General features: G+C 42.3%; 1 protein-coding gene across 1 annotated transcript in view; it reads left to right on the plus strand.

Moving 5' to 3' along the window:
* The first annotated feature begins 5,735 nt into the window (after window positions 1–5,735).
* The window catches only part of ADGB (androglobin), a 129,693-nt gene continuing 112,136 nt past the window's right edge, over window positions 5,736–23,292 (plus strand). The window contains exon 1 of the mRNA XM_064446993.1: window positions 5,736–5,926. Coding sequence (XP_064303063.1) covers window positions 5,736–5,926 — 191 coding nt within the window. The remainder of the gene's footprint in view (window positions 5,927–23,292) is intronic.

A 23,292-nucleotide genomic window follows, 5' to 3' on the forward strand; every position in this document is an offset into this window, starting at 1 on the left:
GACCCAGCACAGGCCCCTGTGGAACACCACTAGTGACTGCCCTCCGACCAGACTCTGCTCCATTGATCACAACCCTCTGAGCTCTGTTGTTGAGCCAGTTCTCTGTCCACCTCACTGTCCACTCATCCAACCCACACTTCCTTAGCTTGCCTGTGAGGATGCTATGGGAGACAGTGTCAAATACCTTACTGAAGTCATGATAGACAACATCCACTGCTCTCCCTTTGTTGACCCAGCCAATCACACCATCATAGAAGGCTACCAGGTTGTTCAAGCATGATCTTCCCTTGGTGAATCCATGTTGACTGTTTCTGATAATCTTCTTGACCTCTACATGCCTGGAGATGACCTCCAGGAAGAACTGCTCCATCACTTTTTTGGGGATGGAGTTGAGACTGACTGGCCTGTAGTTTCCCAGTTCCTCCTTTTTGCCCTTTTTGAAGATTGGAGTGACACTTGCTTTCCTCCAGTCCTCAGGCACCTCTCCTGTCCTCCATGACCTTTCAAAGATGATGGAGAGTGTCTCAGCAAGAACATCTGCCAGCTCCCTCAGCACTTGTGGATGCATCCTATCTCAGCTACTTTAATTTTATTCCACTGCCTGCTCAGGCTGCCTATCCTCTGATCCTTCAATATTTAAGAGGAGAGAGGATCAAAGTTGTGGTGGGACCCAGTTCACAAAACCACTTTGGCTTAAAGTTAAATATGTGCCTGTGGGATTCAGTGGTACTGCTGAATATTTTGGGGGCTGCCTTTCTCCAAAATGAGAATGTATCATGACAATGTGATCAAAAGGTGCTCTAGCAAAGAAAGAATCATAGAATCATAATGTCCTGAGTTGGAAGGGACCCACAAGGATCATCAAATCCAACTCCTGTCCCTGCACAGGACAACCCCAAATTCAAACCATGTCTCTGAGGGCATTGTCCAAGTGCTGCTTGAGTATCGTCAGGCTTGGTGCCGTGACTGCCTCCCTGGGGAGCCTGTTCCAGTGCTCCACCACCCTCTGTGTGAAGAACCTTTTCCTAATATCCAACCTGCACCTCCCCTGGCATGTCTTCCTGCCATCCCTTGGGTGCTATCGTTGGGTCACCAGAGAGAGGAGATCAGTGCCTGCCCCTTCTTCTCCCCTTGTGAGGAAGCTGCAGACTGTGATAAGGTCTCCCCTCAGTCTCCTCTTCTCTAGGCTGAACAAACAAAGAGCTCAACATAAAGATAAGGTGAAATAGAAGCACAGCTGGTGTTCATCAGAATTGTTCCTACTGCCATGTCAAATTCAAGGGAGGCTAGAGTACTAGAAAAGGCAAGATCCCTGGCAAGATCAGATGAGACATGGTACTGTAAGATACTTTTGAAATGGCAGTGGGCAGAAGGTCCTGTTATGCAGCTGGTTGTAATTTTCTTCCCCTACCTTGTCTTACTCCATCAGTTTACCCAAGATATTAATAGAGTTATTATAATAATATTATAAAATATAGCATGTATAATAATATATATTCACATAATCCATTTCCCCACTTTGCTTCCTAACCTCAGGCTGACTTAAGAATTAACAGAATACAGCTGCTTGTGAATAGTTTCAGCCTGTCTCTTTGAGGATGGCCTGTCCTATGTCACCTCAGCAGCTGACCTCCTAGCTCTGTGCACAGGCTGCTCCTCCCAAGCTCTATCACATGCTGCAGAGTTTCCTTTTTCTCAGGTGTTGCCAATATCCACGCTTACTCTCTAAATGAATTAATTTCACAACCTAAATTTTCCTGTCCTTTGGTAAAGGAAATGAAGGAAAAAAAATCTCCAAGACCCAAATAAAAGAAAATCAAAATCCATTCTACCTCCCTTTCAACTCCTATCTAACCTTGTAGTAACCTCATGCTTGAAGAAACAGCATCTGTTCTTACACAGCTTTTGTGTCTAACTTGAACCCTTTTTTAATGGAAAACTTCCCAGAATCACCTGCGAGGAGAATCTGGCTGTTTTTAGTCTCCCCACACATTAAGATTTGCTCCCTACTGTACTCCCAGACCTTCTCCTTTTAACATGAAAATTTTTTCCTGGCTTGCTCTGGAATCCTTGTGCCTTTTGTGAAATCAGAGGAGAGTTAAGTCTGAGCTTCAAGACACCTGAGAGGAGCTTTGGTAGTGTTCCTGTTCACAGTTACTGTTTCTGCTCTCTCCAACCAGTATTTGTAGCTACAAAAAAGTGCAAAATATTTAGGACTAAAAGGCTGTTTTCATGTAAGTGGCTTGTGTGTGCGCTATAGCAGTTGACAATGTAATGGTTTAAGGGTGGGGGGGAAGCTAGTGTTTTGAATGGTATCTTAGAAAAATGGTGACTAGAATGCCACCAGAATGCTAACCAGTACCTGTTAGTATCTGTTTAGGCACATTCCAGTTGGTTCCTAAGATACAACTGCACCATTAGTCTTGGTTTATATCTGGTATATATTTATTTCCCACTTTCCAACTGTAAGGCTGTCTCTACCCTAACAATGTTTCCCTCCAGGGAGTGTCTGTCAGACATACTTCACGGCTTGAGACACTAGGCCAATGAAACTGATTTGACGATACAGATTCTTTGCCAATTAGAAAACTAGTTTTTTAAAAAAACCTCAGACTAACTTATTTTTCCAAACAAGCTGCTGTTGTCATTGCTATCAGGTTATGGAATTCTGAATTAAGTTCTTGGATAAATAAAAAGATGTAATTTGATGGACGCAGAACTTGAGATCCTTTTTTTCTTCACAAACCACCTAGATATGTGCTTTTAATGCCATAACTCTTTGCAAATAAATGTATTGTAGAATTTTATCCTAAAAGGTGCACTTTGAACTTCATATGTAGCAGCTATCGTTTAACAGACCAAAGAATGAAGGGCTCTGTAGCTTACGTACAGTCTCTTTTGATTTCTGTCCTACTTCCTTCACCATCCAGAAATGTTTACGGACAGATGCCCTCAATTTTCCATTTTTTCTCAGTTGTCTTTCACATAATTTTATTACAAAAAAAATATATTTGCTAGGATGCTGCAAACCTCACTGCTCATCTGCAATGGGACCAGGAAGAAAATTTTCCTACTAGGAAAGCTTTCCCAGGTGCCTCTTACACCTATGTTTCGTAGATACTTTTTTCCATAGTAGTTTCTCTGCCCAGTGAGCATAGGAAAGGAAAGGGAATTCAGAGGAATAGACAGAAATCACAGATTATCTGAGGTGGTTTTATCTGTGCTCTGGGTCACAAACTCACCTTGTAATTTCCAGTCTCAGTCTGCAATTTTGCATCAGCATCCAGCAAGGTGTGGAGGTTAACAGCCCTGCGCTGGTACTGCAGCAGTAGCCAGCTGTTTGAATTCACCTCTGTCTCTGCTGTTATTCATCCGCATGCCCTGATCAATATTTGTTAGCATAATTGTCTGAAGAGAAACTAGATGCCTAGTTTGAAAAGAAATAAATAAACCTGAAATGTTTACTTGGTTTTCAAGTGAGAAGTGTCCCAAGGTACCTTATTTAAAACGGATGCTGTTGGACATAATGCTGAAGGAAATGGAAAGATAAGGAAGAATTTTCCACTTTGAAATTTACAAGTATATATCTGGTCTTCTGTCATCTTGATATAAATCAAGAGCTGACATTTGTCTAAAATACGCCTCTAGATGTAGCAACATCTGCATATTTTCCCGTGTATCTTCTATCTACAAATGCCCTCTTCAACTTGACAAATAAATTTTCATTGATTTTTATATCTCAAAAAGACTTAGCTTGAATAAGTGAACAAGTATGTTTTGTTTCATCATGGAATTTTGATTGTGCACTGCAGATTCGGAAATAGCAAATAGGTAAGAGTTAGAAATAGGAGTTGTTGGCAATAATGTAATCATAGAATCATAGACTCGTTAAGGTTGGAAAAGACCCTTAAGATCATTGAGTCCAACTGCCAACCTATCACTGCCAAGTCCACCACTAAACCATATCCTCAAGCACCACGTCTACCCTTCTTTTAAATACCTCCAGGGGTGGAGACTCAACCACCTCCCTGGGCAGCCTGTTCCAATGCCTGACAACCCTTTCGGTGAAGAATTTTTTTCTAATGTCCAACCTAAACTTCACTAGCGCAGCTTGAGGCCATTTCGTCTCGTCTTATCACTTGTTACTAGGGAGAAGAGTCCGACCCCCAGCTCGCTACAACCTCCTTTCAGGTAGTTGTAGAGATCAATAAAGTCTCCCCTCAGCCTCCTCCAGGCTAAACAACCCCAGCTCCCTCAGCTGCTCCTCATAAGGCTTGCTCTCTAGACACTTCACCAACTTCGATGCCCTACTCTGGACACAGTCCAGCACCTCAGTGCCCTTCTTGTAGTGAGGGGCCCAAAACTGAACACAGTATTCGAGGTGTGGCCTCACCAGTGCCAAGTACAGGGGCACGATCACTTCCGTACTCCTGCTGGCCACACTATTCCTGATACAAGCCAGAATGACATTGGCCTTCTTGGCTGCCTGAGCACACTGCTGGCTCATGTTCAGCCGGCTGTCAACCAACACCCCCAGGTCCTTTTCCTCCAGGCAGCTCTCCAGCCACTCCTCCCCAAGCCTGTAGCGTTGCATGGGGTTGATGTGACCCAAGTGCAGGACCCGGCACTTGGCCTTGTTGAATCTTATACCGTTGGCTGCAGCCCAATGATCCAGCCTGTCCAGGTCCCTGCCCTCCAGCAGATCGACACTTCCACCCACCTTGGCGTCATCTGCAAACTTACTGAGGGTGCACTCCATCCCCTCATCCAGATCATCAGTGAAGATATTGAACAGGACTGGCCCCAACACTGAGCCCTGGGGAACACCACTCGTGACCGGCCGCCAACTGGATTTGACTCCATTCACCGCCACTCTCTGGGCTCGGCCGTCCAGCCAGTTTTTAACCCAGCACAGAGTGCACTTGTCCAAGCCGTGAGCAGCCAGCTTCTCCAGGAGAGTGCTGTGGGAGACAGTGTCAAAGGCCTTACTAAAGTCCAAGTAGACAACGTCTACAGCCTTTCCCTCATCACAGAATCCCTGGAATGCATCTGAAAAAGGCCCCTTAGATTAGCTGAAGTCAACTCTTGGCTGAATTCAAAAGTAGCTGATGAATGTTAGGTTTACCTGAGCTTGGTGGAACTCTATTTGCTTTGGCAATCATAGGCTAAATATCAGGAATTAATTAGTTGCATCAATTTGAAATGAAAAAAGAAAATAAATGCCTCCAGCTCTAAACTCTCCAGGCTCCAGGACTAATTCTTGCTTCCTTCCTGTGTGGTTTATATGTCCTGGTGTAAAAAGGGTTCAACAGAAACTGAGTCACACGCGATTAGAGTTTTATAAGAAAAAGGCGCTTTTTTTTTTTTCTTCAAATTATTGTCTTTGGAACGACCCTTGAAGCCCCAGCCTGAGCTCAGAAGGCAGCACTGCCTCGCCTTCAAACCCAAGCTTTCTTCCGCAAAGGCACTTTATGCCACATTTCTGGTTCCTTGAACGTGAAGACGGGGTAGAGGAGCGTGTCCGTGCCCCGTGCGCACCGTCCGTTCCCCCCCGAACTCCCGCGCCGCCGCCCCGGGGCGGGGAGAGGCGCGGGCCCTCGCCCCCCGCCCCCACCCGACGCCCGCTGCCCCGAGGCGGCGGCGGCCCGTCCCGCGCGGCGGATGCCACCGGCCGCGGCGTCGCCCGCCGGCCCTCCCTCCGTGCCTCCCTGCGGCGGGGAACCGGGACGGGGACGATGTCGGGTGTGGGCTGGCCGCAGGGCTCCTGGGCCGCGGGGCGGCGCTGGAGCCGCTACCTGCGGCGGGCTAGGTCGCCCGGCAACGCGGCGGACGCGGCGGGACCCGCGGCCATGGCCTCCAAGGGGAGCAAGAAGAAGGAGCTGGGTAGCCGCAGCAGCTCCGGGCTGCTGGGCGCCCCCGCCAAAGAGTAAGAGCCCCGGGAGGGAGGGAGGGAGGGAGGGAGGGAGGAGGGCCGCCCCCCAGCGGCCGGCCGGCCGCGGGGTGCACGGCGGCACACAGCGGGGTGCGCGGCCGGGAACGCGGCGCCGCTCCCGGGCGGGGCTCGGCCGCCCCCGCGGCCGCCTGGAAGCTTCGCCCGGGGCCGCCCGGCCGCGCCCCATCTCCTCCCGGTGCCGGGCGGCCGTTGGGGCCGCGGGCGCACGGTGCCGCCGCCTGTCGGCCCCGCTGCGGCGCCGCGGCCTGGTCGCCACTGAGGCGGGCGGGACGCAGGCGGAGGCGGTGCGTGCCCCGAGCCCTGCGCTTCGGCTGGGCGAGCTCCGTGCTCAAGCGGATACTTAATTAAAAGTGGTTGCAACAGGCAAGGTGGGGTTTTGTGGTCGTTGTTTGTTTAAACCGGAGGCCCAGCCTGGTGTGGACGTGGTACTCTCTTCGTCCTGTGGTATTTCTACGCACCTGTCCAGGAGCGTCGCCCTGCCAAAGCCACGCGGCGGGTACCTCGTACCACACCTGCTCGAGCGGCCGGGGCGCCTCGCACCTTGGGGGGAGCGGTGGGAGCGGGAGGGCCACGGCGCGTGCGGCACATGGGTGGGCGGCTTTGTGACGCGGCTGCTGCTGCGCGCGAGGGGCAGCGTGTTGGCCGCGGCTCAGGGTGCGAAGCGTTCGGCTGATGGGCGGCAGCAGGCAGACGTTAAGTGTTCACTGAAATGGTGTTTGGGGTTAAAAGAACCTCGAAGCTGTGAATCAGGACAGTAATTTGAGGAATACACACCCTCCATTTTCATCAGGTAGAAGAACTAAGCTGGCTGAAGTTTTCAGAGCAAAATGGTTAATGACTCTTACAGCACGTCAATTTCCTTTTACAGAAGGGAAACGCAGTTCCCAGTGCCTTGGATGTTTGCTTTATGTTAGAATGAATCTGAGGAAATTAAGTATTAAAAAAAAATAATTCTTCCTATTAATTTCTGAAATATTTCTGGGTAAGCAGCATCTCTTGAGATATTTTTAAATTACTATTTCCTAGTCATTTAGTGCAAATTTGTATATTTCTGTGAAAATGTGTAGTTTTCCTTGCAAAGATAAATAAATAAATAGAAAACATTTACTTTCTTTCACTGTTGCTATTTAGACCTGCAAGTTCTATTTCTATGTATTGAGCAGCTTTTTCATCCTAAAGTATGTAAGCCTGCACGCATGGCACTGACAGGATGCAGGTGAAAAAGGTATCTGATGTATATGCTCATGCCCTTTTCTTCCTTTTCCTGCCATAAATAAAGGTTTCAGCTCTATTACTTCTCTCTTTAAATCAGTCTTCAAATGCCCCTCTGTTCTTCTTTCATACCCATTTGCCCAGCCTTTGCTACGAAGTATTTTATTGTTTCATATTTCATAGTTCTGTTTCGTATTTTGCATCTTGATTCCCATTTTGATAATTTATTTGTTGTTGCAGTCAGCCAGTATCTCTAATTCCTCCCTTCTCACTGCATCAGTTTGCTAACTAACTCTTTGTTTTGTTTCGGTCAGAGCTATATTTACAGCTTCAAGCAGTTTATCAAAAGTTTTCTGACGATATCTAAGCTGTCAGGGACACTTATTGTTCAGCACTGTTAGAGAAAAAGAAGTGTTTTCTTACTTTCCAGTCTATGTAAAACTGAATGGACTGTAATCCATAAGATTTTGTCCGGTATTTTAGGTGTTGTCCCCTAAAAGGCAGCCTTACAGTGCGAGAATTTTTTAGCTGTTCCATTAAATTAAGACACATCTTTTTTTTGGAGAGTCTAAAAATATGTACCTTTTTATATTGTAAATTTGTTCATTTTGTCTTACACATAATAGCTTATAAAAGTATCATTCTTATAAAATGAGTTATTAGTATTGGATTATCTAGAGCAGTATCTGCCCCTCTCTTTAGTACATTGTTACTTTAGGCTTTATTAAATGAGACGACGATGGATAAATCAGATTAGAAAATTGTTTTCCCAGTGTCAAATTGAGATGAGAATATTTAGTTAGAAGCTATTTGAATGATACTAAGCTTTACTGAAACACCTCTGAAATGCAATCTAGGAGGTGTGCTCGTGTCATATTTGAAATCTCATGTTGGACCTGAGGGACAGGAGACACGATTTATCTCTCACTCTGCAATTGTCAACTAATTGCAATGGAACTAATGTCTAGCATATGCCAATGTTAATTCTACATTAGCTAAGAATCAACACAGGACTATTAACTCACTTCATTAAGGCTATTTTACATAAAGTGTAGTAACTTGAAGGTGTCCTAATAGTGGCTTAGTGACTTATGTTAGTAGACTATGGGAGAAACTGTTACAATAACCTGATTGTAATGCAGGACCTCCATAACATAGAATATATCGCTTGTATTAATTTTTTTCATTAAGCTTGTAACTTCTGTTTAAACTGTAGCACGTCTTTTGGGTTTATCTGCTCTGCCATTGTGATACAGAGTGCTCTTATAAACAGGAGTAGGTCTCAGCAGTCAGCGTTTGGGTGTTTCAGTGTATGTGCTGCATACATTTCCATATGACATCTTACTGTCCTGAATGATATTCAGGCATATGAAGAGATGAAGTGACCTTTTCTTTTTTAAAAAACCCAGCTTTTAGTACAGAGAACTACCTCTGTTTGTGTTTGTATTAATTACTATTTCTCTCTCTATATATATATATTACCAGAAATGCTGGTAATATAAAAGGGGAAACCAGAAAATCTGTGACACAAAAAATCTGAAGTTAAAGCGAAAGAGTCTAATACTAATCCCCTGACTAACCTATGCCAGAACCTATGCCAGCTCACTTCTTATCATTCTGAAATATTACTAAGGCCTTTTGGACGGATGGATGAAAAATTGTTGGTTTAGGTCACTGCCTGTCTTACCAAGTTCAGCAACTGACCTGATAAACCTTCTTTTTTAAGCTGTCAGAAAGGATTTTACTTTAGGGTCTGTTGAGCTGTAGATAATGAATTTAAATCAAGGAAAGCTAGTGACAGCCTATTCTAAACTTTTGTGTAAGTAAATTTTTGTCTTGAAACAAAAATTTTACAGAAGTAGCCCCTCTTTCTCATGAAACAGTAGAGAATAGTGGTATGAAATACGAAAAAAAAAATTAACTCAGCACTTGCTACACTTCCAATTGTACTGTTTTGCTCTCAAAGTTGGAAGTCCTTTCAGAGTTGATTAAAGGCTCTATTCTACTACAGTTTTTAATCTCAGTAAGATCTTAATCCTGCTGAAAACCCACACGCATCTTAGTACTCTCTAGGCAAAGATCTGGGTGAAAATCTGTTTTTGCTGACATTAGTGAAAATTGTTGATAGTTGGGAAATGAACACAGTGGGGATAAAAGTTTACCCTTGAGAACACTTTTGACACCTTGTATAGCCTTTCTTCTTGTTTGCCCTTGTTTACCAGATGGATTGGAATTATACCCCAAACCCAATATAAAAAATATATTTTAGCATTCTCAGTCCCTTTGAAAGGACTGAAACATTGAAACGTATTTATTTTCTTTAATCATTCTATACACCAGCGGTCTCCGAACTTTTTGATTGTTCAACCCTATCCGTAAAAAATTTCAGAGCGCCCCCTCCCCCAAGATGTGTATTTATTTATAAATTCTATACTTGCACTACCAAAGTTCTAATATTTTTTCCTTGTGTGCACACCCCACTTTGGAGATCACTGCTGTGAACTACAGAATTTCTATGGAGAGAACAAGCAGCCAGGCAGTTTCAAGTTTTGAACTACAGTCTGCTGAAGTCTACAGGGAGCTTTTTATTTGGATCAGGCTTATGGTCAAATTTATGCAAATGGAAGCTATTTTTCAATTTTCAACATTGCTTCTAGAGTGCTTTCCCGCTTTTTATAGCATTTGTGGTGTCAGAATGATGGGAATGCAATTGATCGCAGGCAGATCGACATGTTATTTCTTTATTTGGAAATGGAAAGATGCTGTATAGTAAGGAATATCTATATTACAGTGAAGATATTCTGTGTTTGAAGGTCCATGAGAAGAAAGTGCAAATCTCATTCATTTACTAGAAAGTACACTTCTAGCCCCAAATGCAGAGAATGTTTAATTTTCTGATTTAAGGTTATATCAGTACCATTGTCAAGAAAAATCAGCAGAGTACCAAGATGATTCTGCAGGAGCCTACCCTGAGACAGAGTGATTAATGCTGCTGCTCTTAATATTTATAGTTGGTGATAAAAATTGCTGAATGAGGTGATAAAACAACTGTACTCTAATCCTATAATTTAAGTAGTCCTCATTTTAGTTGGCAATCCCTGTGCTGGAGAGATCACTGTATGTTTCCTCAGATAATGATTTTTCTCCTAATAGTAGGCAAGTGCTAGTAATGATCATAAATGTTTTACCAAAGGCAGTTTACCAAGTCTTTTTTTGGTGGGATGTGGAGATTAAAAGTCAATCTTACACACACACTCTAAGATTGGAGCTGTGTTCACTGGAGGTATGGCAATTACTTATTAGATATTACCTATTTACATTTGTTCTGTTCCCCAGCTTGTTCAGTGCATTTATGAGTCAGAGACAACTTGTACTGAACAAATCTTGTGTAAGTCCATGAGAACTTAAGTAGTGTTACTATCCCTGTATCAGAAAGAGGAACGGATGTTTGCAGGCTGCCTGAGAGACCATTGACCCAGCAGTTTAGTATTCTATGGTAATTGCAGGGTAGGTTTCCCCTGAGTATCTCTGTTTTATTTTTGAACACAACTTGCAGGGATAAAAATGTCAAAAACATTTTGTATTTTGTCTAATAATGTCTTCCTGATAGTAAACGATACTTGTTTTTATATGCCTGCAATGACTGAAATAGTGAATAGAAATATCAGTAGTATAAAAAAAGAAAAAAGGCTAATAGCTTTTAGAAATATTAAAAAAAAAAAATCCTGAGAGCTGTCAGTGCTTACCACAAAGAATTTAAGTGTTATAGTTTCAAATCTTGTGGATAATATTAATGCAGAAGCCCTCTGAGAGTAATGTGTACAAACAGCTGGAAAATATATTTTGATTACCTTAAAATCCCTCTGCTTGATTTCTAGCGAGACCAGCCTTCTTTTTCCGCCATAAATGCTTGCAACAGTCAGCACAGTACATCTGTACTGTGGAATATCAACGGGGATTATTGGTGGATACGTTGCGTAGCATACGAAGAAGGCAGACTTTGTATGTGTCTCTGCAGGATGCTTCACTGGGTCTCTCTTCATTACTACTTTCTAGTTAGGTAGCAGTTCCCTTCAGGAGCTAGGCAGTTGCTAGAGATGACAGGTTGAAGAGCTCAAAAGAACTGCTGTCCTTATAGCTTTCCTTAATTACACTGTTCAAGGCTACTGAAAATCTGATCTTTCCCAGGTTTCAAAGGCTCTAGTGAATAGGGATTGATGTCTCTGTCGGCACTGAAAGAGATTCTGGCTAGTATAAGAATGGATAATGAATTAAAATGCATTTAAATGAATTTGATGAAACTCTATGCCATCAAGCCCTATCTTCTGAATTAAACTTGAGACATTAGCATCTGCCAGCATAAAGAAAAATAAGGATTAGAGTTTGGATTATTAGGGACAAAAGTGAGGAGCTAATGGTCAATGCCAAGAGCGGCAAGTTGTGGCACAGGTAGAGGTCACCGATGTATAAGGGAAGGTCAGAGTGGTGTTACAGTTCTTGTTAGGGAGAGCAGTAACTAAGAGCAATATTTACTGCTGATGGATCCTTAAGGACCTGCAGAGACAGGCTGAAGTCTGGACTGGCCGGAAGAAATGATTTAAGTTTAGCTGCGTGCCTGATTGATTGCAATGAGTAGCAGGTTGCTGTGCTGCTGTTGTGCAGTGTGTTGCTGCACCAAAGCCTAGGATTACCTGATGTTTGTTATTAAGATTAAAGGCTGGGACAGTAAGAACAGGAAAAAAATAGCTGCATTGCTAATTCATACTTGAACTCCCATATGCCTAGGATAAGCAGTAAGCCAAGGTTTCTGACTGAGATTTTATCCACTGCCAACATGTGTTCCTCAGGTAAGTATTCGTGATGTTTAGCCTACAGCAGTGGTTTAGAGAATATAGACTGAATAGATTAATTTTTTTATATTTTGGGTGGGGCTAGCTAGATTGACTGAAGGTTGGGAATCGCAAGAGCTAAAGTCTTGTGAGTAATGGCATGGTGTTTGAACCTGAAGCTGCTTTTAGTATTGTGCTGGAGCGCTCGTGTTAAAGTTTTAATGGGCACTAAAAATTTACATGGGGGTCATGGAACAAGTCTGCGGAAAAGAAATCCATTGAGGATTATTTAAATAAATAGCAACCACATGTAGCTCAGGAAGTGCTTTAGCTAAAAATGATTGGAGACTATCAAAGTATGAGAGAAATAAAGTAGACTATATATGCCTTTAGGCTCTTTATAGGCTTTCAATTGTGAGTATTGTTAGAGACAAGATACTGGGCTATAGTTCACCCTCGCTCTGACATAGTACTCTTGTTCTTATATTTATGGTCCAGGTGGGTAGTTCAATGGTGTGTCTTTGTCTTGCAACATGTGTTGCAAAATTTGTATTATTGACAGAAAGGGTTGATATATTACTGTAAAAGCCAGTTAGATTTGTACGTAGATGATAATGCATGTTTTTGACATAGCATGAGCTTCGGTCAGTGATGAGTATAGCTTGGTGGCTCTGACTAAGTTCTGCTGAAGCCTTGAAACAGAGTTAAAATTTTGGACAAAAGGCATTGAGGATACTAGTCCCAAATATTGCTGATGCCCTAAATTAGACATATCAATTTTTTTGGTTAATTCTGCCTCATTTATTGGGAACTGGTCTGCCTTTAAAAATAGTTAGTTTTGAGCTTATGGTTATAAGAAACACGGTGCTTGAATTCAAAGCATGCTAGTGTCATGGTTTAATCCCTGTAGGCACCTCAGTGCCACACAGTTGCTAACTTACTCCCACCCCACCCATGGGATGGGAGGAGAGAATCCAGGTAAAAGTGCAAAAACCCGTGGGTTGAGATAAAGACAGTTTAATAGGTAAAGCAAAAGCTGCATACGCCAGCAAAGCAAAACAAGGAGTTCCTTCACTCCTTCCCATGGGCAGGCAGGTGTTCAGCCATCTCCAGGAAAGCAGGGCTCCATCACGAGTAGCGGTTACTTGGGAAGGCAAATGCCATCACTCCAAATGTCCCCCCCTTCCTTCTTCTTCCCCCAGCTTTATATGCTGAGCATGACATCATAGGTATGAAATATCCCTTTGGTCAGTTGGGGTCAGCTGTCCCAGCTGTGTCCCCTCCCAGCTTCTTGTGCACCCCCAGCCACTCACTGGTGGGGTGGGGTGAGAGGCAGAAAAGGCCTTGACTCTGTGTAAGCGCTGCTCATCAATAACTGAAACATCCCTGTGTTTTCAACACTATTTTTAGCAGAAATCGAAAATGTAGCCCCGTACTAGCTACTGTGAAGAAACTTAATGCAATCCCAGCCAAAACCAGTATAGCTAGTTACTGAATGTTGCAAGGGAAAGAAGATTTATTTGAAGAATTTTAAACTTTCATTGCATTTATAACCTTCTTTATAATTGTAACTGATCATGTAGTACAAGATATTATACCCTTACTACAAACCTAATTTTAGTCCTTTGGATTACTCGTGAGGCTCTTCTATCTCCAATATCTCAGTTCAGATCCTTCTTAACCATGTGCATCACCAAAGCCAGTTAAGGCTTAACAAGAGTCTGGGAGTGAGCTGTGATGTATTTTGAGCTGCAGCAGTTGTTCATTTCTGGTTTGCAGCTACTGTTCTGACAATCCTGAGGCACAGGCATTTTGAGATCACAGTCTCATTTAGCAAGCTGTTAATTGCAGTGACTCCTGAGATGAACAGAATTCTTTTGAATCGCTGTCCAGAGACTTCTAGAAGGATTTATTGGCTGTTTGTAATACCAATATGACAAGCCATTTCCTTTTCTCTCAAGTAGTTCAGAAACAACATAAATCTGTAATGGCCCAGGATTTCAGGATGTCCAGCTGCAGAACTGAATGGAGAAGTGTCTATGTAGCTTAAAATTTAAAGATCTGAAACACTGAGCATCATGCACATGCACACTTTCCCTAAACATAGCCATGCTAGTGGATAAACGTGTTATGATCTTAGGTTCAGCTTGAGTTAAATTCTTTGGTTCATAATTGTTCTTCAGAAGTTTTTTATTGTATCAATGTGCATCTGCAAACTCTTTTACTATACTATTGTACTAATACCTAAATTGTAAACTAACAAAACCTAGAGAAATTCCTGAAGAGTTTGTGTTGGCCTGCCTGAGCATAAAATAGCCACTTTTCATTTATTGTCTTTTACTGTCTGTTTCTTTATGTGTATAATCCATATTTCCAAGCCCAGTATTTTTGTTAGTCTCAGAAATAAAGTTAAGTACACCTAGAATTGTTAGCATTGGCATCCTCTGGCTGAAAGGATGAAGATTTTGGTTTCAGCACCTGTGCTTCATTCATCGAAATGTTTCAGTGAGTAAATGCAGTACAACTTTAATCAATACAGTCAAATTGTTAGTACGTTTTTTTTTCTTTTCTTCTGCATTTAGTTTCATGCTTTGTGGTGAGACAATGGGTTCTTCCCCAGGTAAATATGATAATCATGTTAAAATAGCATATAAGACAACCAGTAAGTTGAACTTTTGATTAACTAGTTTACATTTTAATTAGGAAATTATGTATTCAAATTAGCTTTCCTAGTTAATTCTAATTAAAACCATGAACCCCTGAGAGCTCAGCCTACCCTGATCTGTAGATTTCAAACTTCATAGACTCATGGGCATGAAAACATTAAGTAATATACCAGTGGCAATATCACACTAAATGCTGTGCTCCCTGCTGGTCTTAGTTTCAGGTTTTTCTTTCCCTGGAACTCAAAGGAATGCCAGGAGGTCTTGCAGACAAACACCATCCATGAGCCATTGGTTGGAGGCTGTGCAACCAGACTGTGCAATAGAAGTCTAGACTTTTATTACAATGAACAGTAATAGGGAAAAGCAGCTTTCAGCAGAACTATATAGCAGAAAAAGCACTGTCAAAAGAAGAAAAAAAAATAATAATTGTGCTTTGAAACTGGAAAGCTTTCTTAAAATATCGTGTTAGAGACTCTGTTTGCCATGGATCACACACCTACTTAAGCAGAATGGTCTTTAGTTTCTCTGAGAGCTGTGTGGAACCACCAGTGAAGAAACAGAATTTCCTGGTTTTCTTATCAATGCACACTAAGTGCTTTGTAAATGAGTTGACCTAAATCCACAGAAGTACTGAGGTGCTCTGCCATGCAGAGATTTTTAGTTCTTAATTACCTAGGTGCCACACAAGGCACAAAAGGATATTACAAAAACCAGCAAGGAAGAAATGCCAAAGAAAGGAGCAGAACACAAGCTGTGTTCTTAAAAGATATGTGCATACCAAACTCCAGTGTGGAAACAGGTGCTGCAATCGTCCTAACATTCTTATGGATGAATCTAAGGCCAGTTCACTCTTCTTAGCAGGAAACACTGGGAGAAACAAACTCAGAAAAGCTACTGGTTCCATAACTTTTAAGGTGCTGTACAAATATATGGAGAAACATGACTTCAGATTCCCTCTTTGAATCAGGTACAGTAAAGAAGGACTTGGAAAGAGATCCTCAGCTTCCTGCCTTGGAGGACAGCCAGAACAAGTGGGTGCTCTGTGAGTGTGCTGTTAGTGGTTTCTCACACAGAGGTTGGTGGAATGGAACTGAGATCCCACGAGTGGCACATTCCCTTTCTTTTTTTGTACTGAGTTTGATAGAGCTGCTTGAGACAGGCTGTTCCAGTAGCTATAGATCATTATTATTACCTGAGTGGCATCTGATGTAAAGGAGTTCTGCTGGCTAGTTATGTGCTGAGCTGTTAGATGTTTCCTTTTATCAGTATTAAATTTGCTGTGTTTTATGTGAGATGCATTATTTTTCTTGTGTTATTAGAACAGATAAATAGTACACTCTCATCTGTACTACTCAGTATTTTGTACATTTACGCTTTGTTATTCCTCCATGCATGCTCTAAACTGTTGCCTGTCACTGAATTTCCAAAGTTATTGTTACATTGCTAGGACAACTGGAACCAAACATAGTATTTCATGCAAAGGACATAAAATTGATTATACTGAGTGGGATTGTAGTAATTTCACATATTGGACATCCTGCTTCTAATGCGTCCTACTGTTTTATTTGCTTTCCTTGACTGTACTTAACAGAGATCTTAACTGATCTATCATGAAGACAGTGTCTGATGTTGAAGTGTTACCATGAACTGAGAGCTATATAACCTGCAGTCATTTGATGCTAGTTGGAAGGACAGTGCATTGGTCAAACAGAAATTTGGTCTACAAATTGGACGTAGATGTCGCTTGCACTTAAACCTGTGACTTGTTGAAAGACTGCAAGATGCAGCTGGGGCCCTTTGGTGCCTATGTTAGTCTGTACTCCATTCACTTGGCCTGTCACCTCCACCTTTTGAAACCGGGTAACCATAAAGGATTTAGGACAGTTGACAACAGTCCCACCTGGAGCACAACCCAGAGTCAACCACCTTGGAAGAATCAGTCAGAGATCACTTCTGTTGGTTGATATCGGCACCTGAAAATCACCAGAAAAGGCACTCCTCTTTCCAGGCCCTTGCTATGTCTCTAGCTAGGTCTTGGTATGTCATATTTTGACCTGTAAAAGCAGGTATAAAGCCCTCTTCTGTAAAATATTTTTTTTTCTATAGATTAAAAGTGCTCATTTAAGAGCTAGGTATTACAAGGTTTCTGTTTTGGCAGGTGTTTCTTGGGGTTAATCTTCAGTATTCCACTCTTGGGAATATAAACTACCAAAAAAGTATTTTTGAAGGATGTCTTTTAAAGGTCTAAGTGACCTCCAGTGTGGTAGAATATAAAAGGCTGGCAAATTAATGACTTCCAGGCCATCTGATACCTTCCATTATCAAGAGTGTTTTTAAAATATGTAAAATAGTAATTTTCCATTCCATATAAAAGGCTCCACAGAATCAGGAGCAGAGAATTTTGCTATAGCTGGCTTTTGCCACTGAAAATGACAAGCTGAGCTTTTTTGGCACAGGCTCTCACAGGCTACAGGGACTGACTTGTGCTGCCATTAGCAGCAGTGTCCACACTATTCTTTCTGAAGTCTGTAACTTCACCTGACTTTGCTTCTGTCTTTGAGCCACTTACTAATGATAGTTTATGCAATACAAACTATTTTTATTCTTGGAATGCAAAAATAGAAGATTAAAAGACTCCAAAATTCTAACATTGTACATGAGCTTACTATGAGCATGAAGGTTGGATTTTACATTAATTCTTCCAAAAATACATGACACAATGTATTTTTGTTTTAAATTTGCTAAGATTTAGTTACACAAGACAAAGTAAATCTATTGTGATCTATATGAATTATTGAGTTGCCTTACCACTGTATTTGTCATCAATATTTTGAATGCATCTTCATCTTTTTTTCTCTAACATATGGCACAAGTCTAGTACTCTGTTCTGCTTTTTATATTCAATTTCTGACTTTTTTGTCAGTTCAAATTTTTATAAACCAAAAATGTATAATTGGTGTAAATGGATCAAAACAACAAGTCTGAATTATGTTGATGAGAACTAATCCAAGCTTTTAAGAAAGATACTAAAATTTAGCTGGAATTTTAAAATGATAAAGGCCACAATTCAGACCATTTGAAATAGGCAAGAATTTGAAATAGGGTCATTCTTGACAAGTTACTGAAGTATGTTAGTAGTTTGCCTGACACCTACAAGGATGTCAGCTATGTTTAGAAATGAGAATATTACACTTGAAAGTAGTGATCCAAATTACAGACTCCTTTAAAAATAATATGCCTGTAAAGAATAATCAGTTGTTATTCATCTTTTCTTTCTATCACCACTTTAATTTTCCACAGTTTGATCTTGCTTCATACAGAAAGCATTCTGTGATTTTTGGGGATGAAGTCCTACCCCAGTACACAAAAGTAAAATGACAACACAACCTGTTATCATAAGCTTTGCAAACAACTGTCATTGCAATTTAGATGCTTTACCATCGTTTGTTGTGCTTGTTGTACTGCATGAACTGCATCCATGGCTTGAGCCTCTCCCCAGCCATTGCAGTTCTGGACATTTAGACTAGTGTATTTTAATTCTGCAGACAGTCCTTTAAGTTTTGGCTCCAGTGCCTGAGATAAGAATAATGGTAAGTTACTGTAAACAACACATACATATTTTTGGTTATATTTTGGAATTGCTGCTGACTATATTAATAATAAAGAGAAGACTGTATTGCCTTAGCTGCTTGTTAGATTGTCTGATCATGACTCATTCTGTTCATTCCTCTTCTGAAGAATGGCACTAGGTATGAAGACAAAGAGCAAGTCATTCTGCAACAGAGTTACGGATACTTGGTCAAACGTTCTCATATCCTTTCCAGATTCTTATGAACTTGAGTGTTGCCATGGTTTCTGATGTAGGTTTCTAAGATATTCAGATGCTACTTTTGAAAAACTATTTCAATGACTAGACTTCAGAAGAACTTTCTGCCATAAATAAAGTCTTCAAAGGGGCCTTTTGTTGTCAAGTTCTGAAGAGAATAGGGAAAAAGTCAAGTAGCTTCCCCCCAGGACACATTTGAAGGAGAAGTTGAGCCATCTGTTCTCTGCCCTCTTTTTCCTAATATAAAAGCCTTTACTGGGGCCAGAAATTGTTTCTTCTGACTGTTCACACAATCCAAGGCCAGAGATAAATTTTTCTTTATGACTTCCTGGTAAGTGGAAAAAGCTCAGAATTCTCATCTTGCTGTGTCCCAGCATTGATATCCAATGGGGAATATGAGATGTGAGATTCCTCACTTCAGATTGCTCTTACTTCTGTACATATCATAGAATCATAGAATCATAGACTCGTTAAGGTTGGAAAAGACCCTTAAGATCATTGAGTCCACTGCCAACCTATCACTGCCAAGTCCACCACTAAACCATATCCTCAAGCACCACGTCTACCCTTCTTTTAAATACCTCCAGGGATGGAGACTCCACCACTTCCCTGGGCAGCCTGTTCCAATGCCTGACAACCCTTTCGGTGAAGAAGTTTTTTCTAATGTCCAACCTAAACTTCACTAGCGCAGCTTGAGGCCATTTCGTCTCGTCTTATCACTTGTTACTAGGGAGAAGAGTCTGACCCCCAGCTCGCTACAACCTCCTTTCAGGTAGTTGTGGAGAGCAATAGTCTCCCCTCAGCCTCCTCTTCTCCAGGCTAAACAACCCCAGCTCCCTCAGCTGCTCCTCATAAGGCTTGCTCTCTAGACACTTCACCAACTTCGATGCCCTACTCTGGACACGCTCCAGCACCTCAGTGCCCTTCTTGTAGTGAGGGGCCCAAAACTGAACACAGTATTCGAGGTGTGGCCTCACCAATGCCAAGTACAGGGGCACGATCACTTCCGTACTCCTGCTGGCCACACTATTCCTGATACAAGCCAGGATGACGTTGGCCTTCTTGGCTGCCTGAGCACACTGCCAGCTCATGTTCAGCCGGCTGTCAACCAACACCCCCAGGTCCTTTTCCTCCAGGCAGCTCTCCAGCCACTCCTCCCCAAGCCTGTAGCGTTGCATGGGGTTGATGTGACCCAAGTGCAGGACCCGGCACTTGGCCTTGTTGAATCTTATACCGTTGGCTGCAGCAATGATCCAGCCTGTCCAGGTCCCTTCTGTAGGGCCTTCCTGCCCTCCAGCAGATCAACACTTCCACCCACCTTGGCATCATCTGCAAACTTACTGAGGGTGCACTCCATCCCCTCATCCAGATCATCAGTGAAGATATTGAACAGGACTGGCCCCAACACTGAGCCCTGGGGAACACCACTCGTGACCGGCCGCCAACTGGATTTGACTCCATTCACTGCCACTCTCTGGGCTCGGCCGTCCAGCCAGTTTTTAACCCAGTGCAGGGTGCACTTGTCCAAGCCATGAGCAGCCAGCTTCTCCAGGAGAGTGCTGTGGGAGACAGTGTCAAAGGCCTTACTAAAGTCCAAGTAGACAACGTCTACAGCCTTCCCCTCAGCCACTAAGTGGGTCACCTTATCATAGAAGGAGACTAGGTTAGTGAAGCAGGACCTGCCTTTCATAAACCCATGCTGGCTGAGCCGGATCCCCTGGTTGTCCTGCACGTGCTATGTAATGGCATTCAAGATGATCTGCTCCATGACCTTTCCCGGCACCAAAGTCAGGCTGGCAGGCGTTTAGTTCCCTGGATCCTCCTTTTGACCCTTCTTGTAAAGGGGCATTACATTCACTAGCTTCCATTCATCTGCGATCTCCCTGGTTGATCAGGACTGCTGATAAATGATGGAGAGTGGCTTGGCAAGCTCCTCTGCCAGCTCCCTCAGTATCCTCGGGTGGATCCAATCTGACCCCATGGACTTGTGAACATGCAGGTGAAGGAGCAGGTCAGTGACTGCCACCTCTTCAGCAACTGGGACTTCATTCTGCATACTAGCTCCATCTCCCAGCACAGGGGCGTGACAACCCCGAGGATGATCAGTCTGACTATTAAATGCTGAGGCAAAGAAAGCATTAAGTACCTCAGCCGCCTTCTCATCTTTCATGGCAAGGTTACCTTCCACATCCAACGAAGGAGGGAGATTCTTCCTGGCCCTCCTTTTGTCACTGATATATTTATAAAAACATTTTTTTATCTTTAATGGCGATGGCCTGTTTAAGTTCCAGCTGGGCCCTCACCAATCTAATCTTTTCCCTGCATATCCTCACAACATCCCTTTAGTCCTCCTGAGTCACCTGCCCCTTCATCCAAAGGCGGTAAGCTCTCCTTTTTTTCTTGAGTTCCAGCCAAAGCTCCCTATTCAGCCAAGCCAGTCTTCTCCCCCTCCTGCTCGACTTAACGGCACATGGGGTCGGCCTGCTCCTGCGCCTTTTGAGACTTCCTTCTTTAATAACATCCAGCCTTCCTGGACTCCTTTGCCCTTCAGGACTGCTTCCCAAGGGACTCTGTTAACCAGACTCCTTAACAATCCAAAGTCTGCCCTTCTGAAGTTCAGGGTAGCAGTTTTGCTGACCCCTTCCTTACTTCTCCAAGAATTGAAAACAATGTCGTGTCATGGTTGCTGAGCCTAAGACAGCCTCCGACCACTTCAACCACGATACAGAGGAGTTCAGAGCATCCAGAGGGGTGGAAGGAAGAAAGAAGGATAAAAGTTGCAGCTCTGAGCCTCATTCACCGGCCTGCTAGATATTAGTTACCTAAATATCATGTGCTGTTACTGAATCATTTCCATAGTTATTGGTCATCCCAAGAACTGTAGTCAGTGCGACATCAGATATACATTGTGTGTTTTCTGGGGTTTGAATGAAACTAAGCTGTACAGTGTAATGGTTGCAGACATTTCATGGAAAGAATAGATAGTATTTAAGGAAATATAAAAGATTAGCAATGCTCTCTAGGGAACAAGGTGAAAATGATGAGCATCAAATAGATTTTTCTTCTCGTGGGGTATTTTTATGATCAAATTCACAGATTAAAAAATAATCTTTAAAACATGCTATGGGTAATGTTGGTGACCATTTAAAACACCTGCAGGGAGCACTAAGATGGAATGAAGTGATGGCTTGTTGGCAGTTACTTAGCAACAAATGCCCTGTTGTGGAGATAAACAAATTCTTAATAGAGTGAATCGAATGAAGACCAAACTCATAATCATTGCATCTACAGAAAAGCTAGCATATGAATACCTAATCATACTCTACCACCCAAATGTATCATGCTGCAAATGAAATGGCTGGTTTGTTTAAACAGTTGCTGTTACAAATACCAATGCTCAATCTGTTGGTTCTCCAAAATGTGCTTTAAGCAAACACATATTTTACTCCATAGTTGGACTTAGCTAAGAACAGATGCATAGACAGTAACTGTAGCTCAGCTGCTGAGTAGCAATTCATTAAGTCAATCAAAACTTAGCTTTCAATTTTACATCTCAGTCTTCAGCCAGAGATCCCAGTACTAGGTCCTAAGTCCATGAAAACCTCTGTATTGATTTCTTTGAATAATAATATAAAAAAGTTAAGTAGGTTTAATAGAAATAAATAAATAAAACCTTAATGAAAATAGATGCTGAAAAGGATTTAGCATTAAAAAAAACATTGTCTTTTCAATTTGTTTCATGAGGAATTTTAAGGATCGCAGAAAGAATAAAAAAGATTGGATATATCCATATGCAAATAACTAACCAGAAACCCTGAAGAAGTCATCAATATGGTGGAATCCCTGGGGATTTTTTTCCTAACTTCCAAAGTGCAGCCATGAAGACAGAAGAAGCTGCAGCACTTTTATCTGTCAAGGCTCCAACCAGATTTCTGTGTAAAGCCCCGGAGTCATTGTGGAAGCAATGCTGGCATTATTATTGATCTATTAAACGATTTTAGCTGTTTCAGATACTCCCAATCAAAATTACTGTGAGAAGATGTCTCATTTCCATCCTCAGATCTGCTCATCTAAGCAAAAGTGAAAAATTAATTCTTTTTTCCTTCCTTTTTTGGGGGTTTTGTTTTGGTTTATTGTTAAGGAAAGTGACTGCATCACAATTCTAAGCACGATTAAAGGCCCATTGAAGTTTTGCAAGGGGGAGTTAGGAAAGAGAGTATTAAATCTTTATCTGGAGGAAAGAATGAAATAGAAGGAATAGTGTCTTTCTGAATTCTACAAAACCTGCATACTCCGTCAGTTATTTTCGTGTGCCACAAAATTATTGTTGTGTGGTGATCCAGAATGGCATGAGTACTGGGAAAGGAAGGTGGAGTAGCCATGCTGTTCTGAAAATAAATACCAATACTTCTGTAACTGTCTTGAGAAGACTCCCTTCATTCTTGCTGGGCTCCCTGCATGAGGAATGGTCATATATAGGTAGATTTATCTATGTTAAGAAGAAAATATATGCTCCCTAGCTTCCAATGACCATTTTGACAAGATCTTGCTTACAGAGTGGGTGAGTAGCTAAGGTGTATATGTCTACAGACTAAATGACTATGTTTAACTTCATAGAGCACACTTCCAGTACCTTGTGGGCCTGTCTCCTGCTTCTCTATTAAACCTGAAGTCTCTGAAAAACTTAGGTTGCAATCTGTCTGTGTTTGTCTATCCTGCCATTCCTTATTTCCCCTGTTGGTACTATATCAATTATACCAGTATTCTTGAGAAGCTGCTTAGAGGGTCAGAGGTGAATTAGTGCCA

The sequence above is a fragment of the Phalacrocorax carbo genome, chromosome 3, assembly GCF_963921805.1.
Source record: "Phalacrocorax carbo chromosome 3, bPhaCar2.1, whole genome shotgun sequence".
NCBI lineage: Eukaryota > Metazoa > Chordata > Aves > Suliformes > Phalacrocoracidae > Phalacrocorax > Phalacrocorax carbo.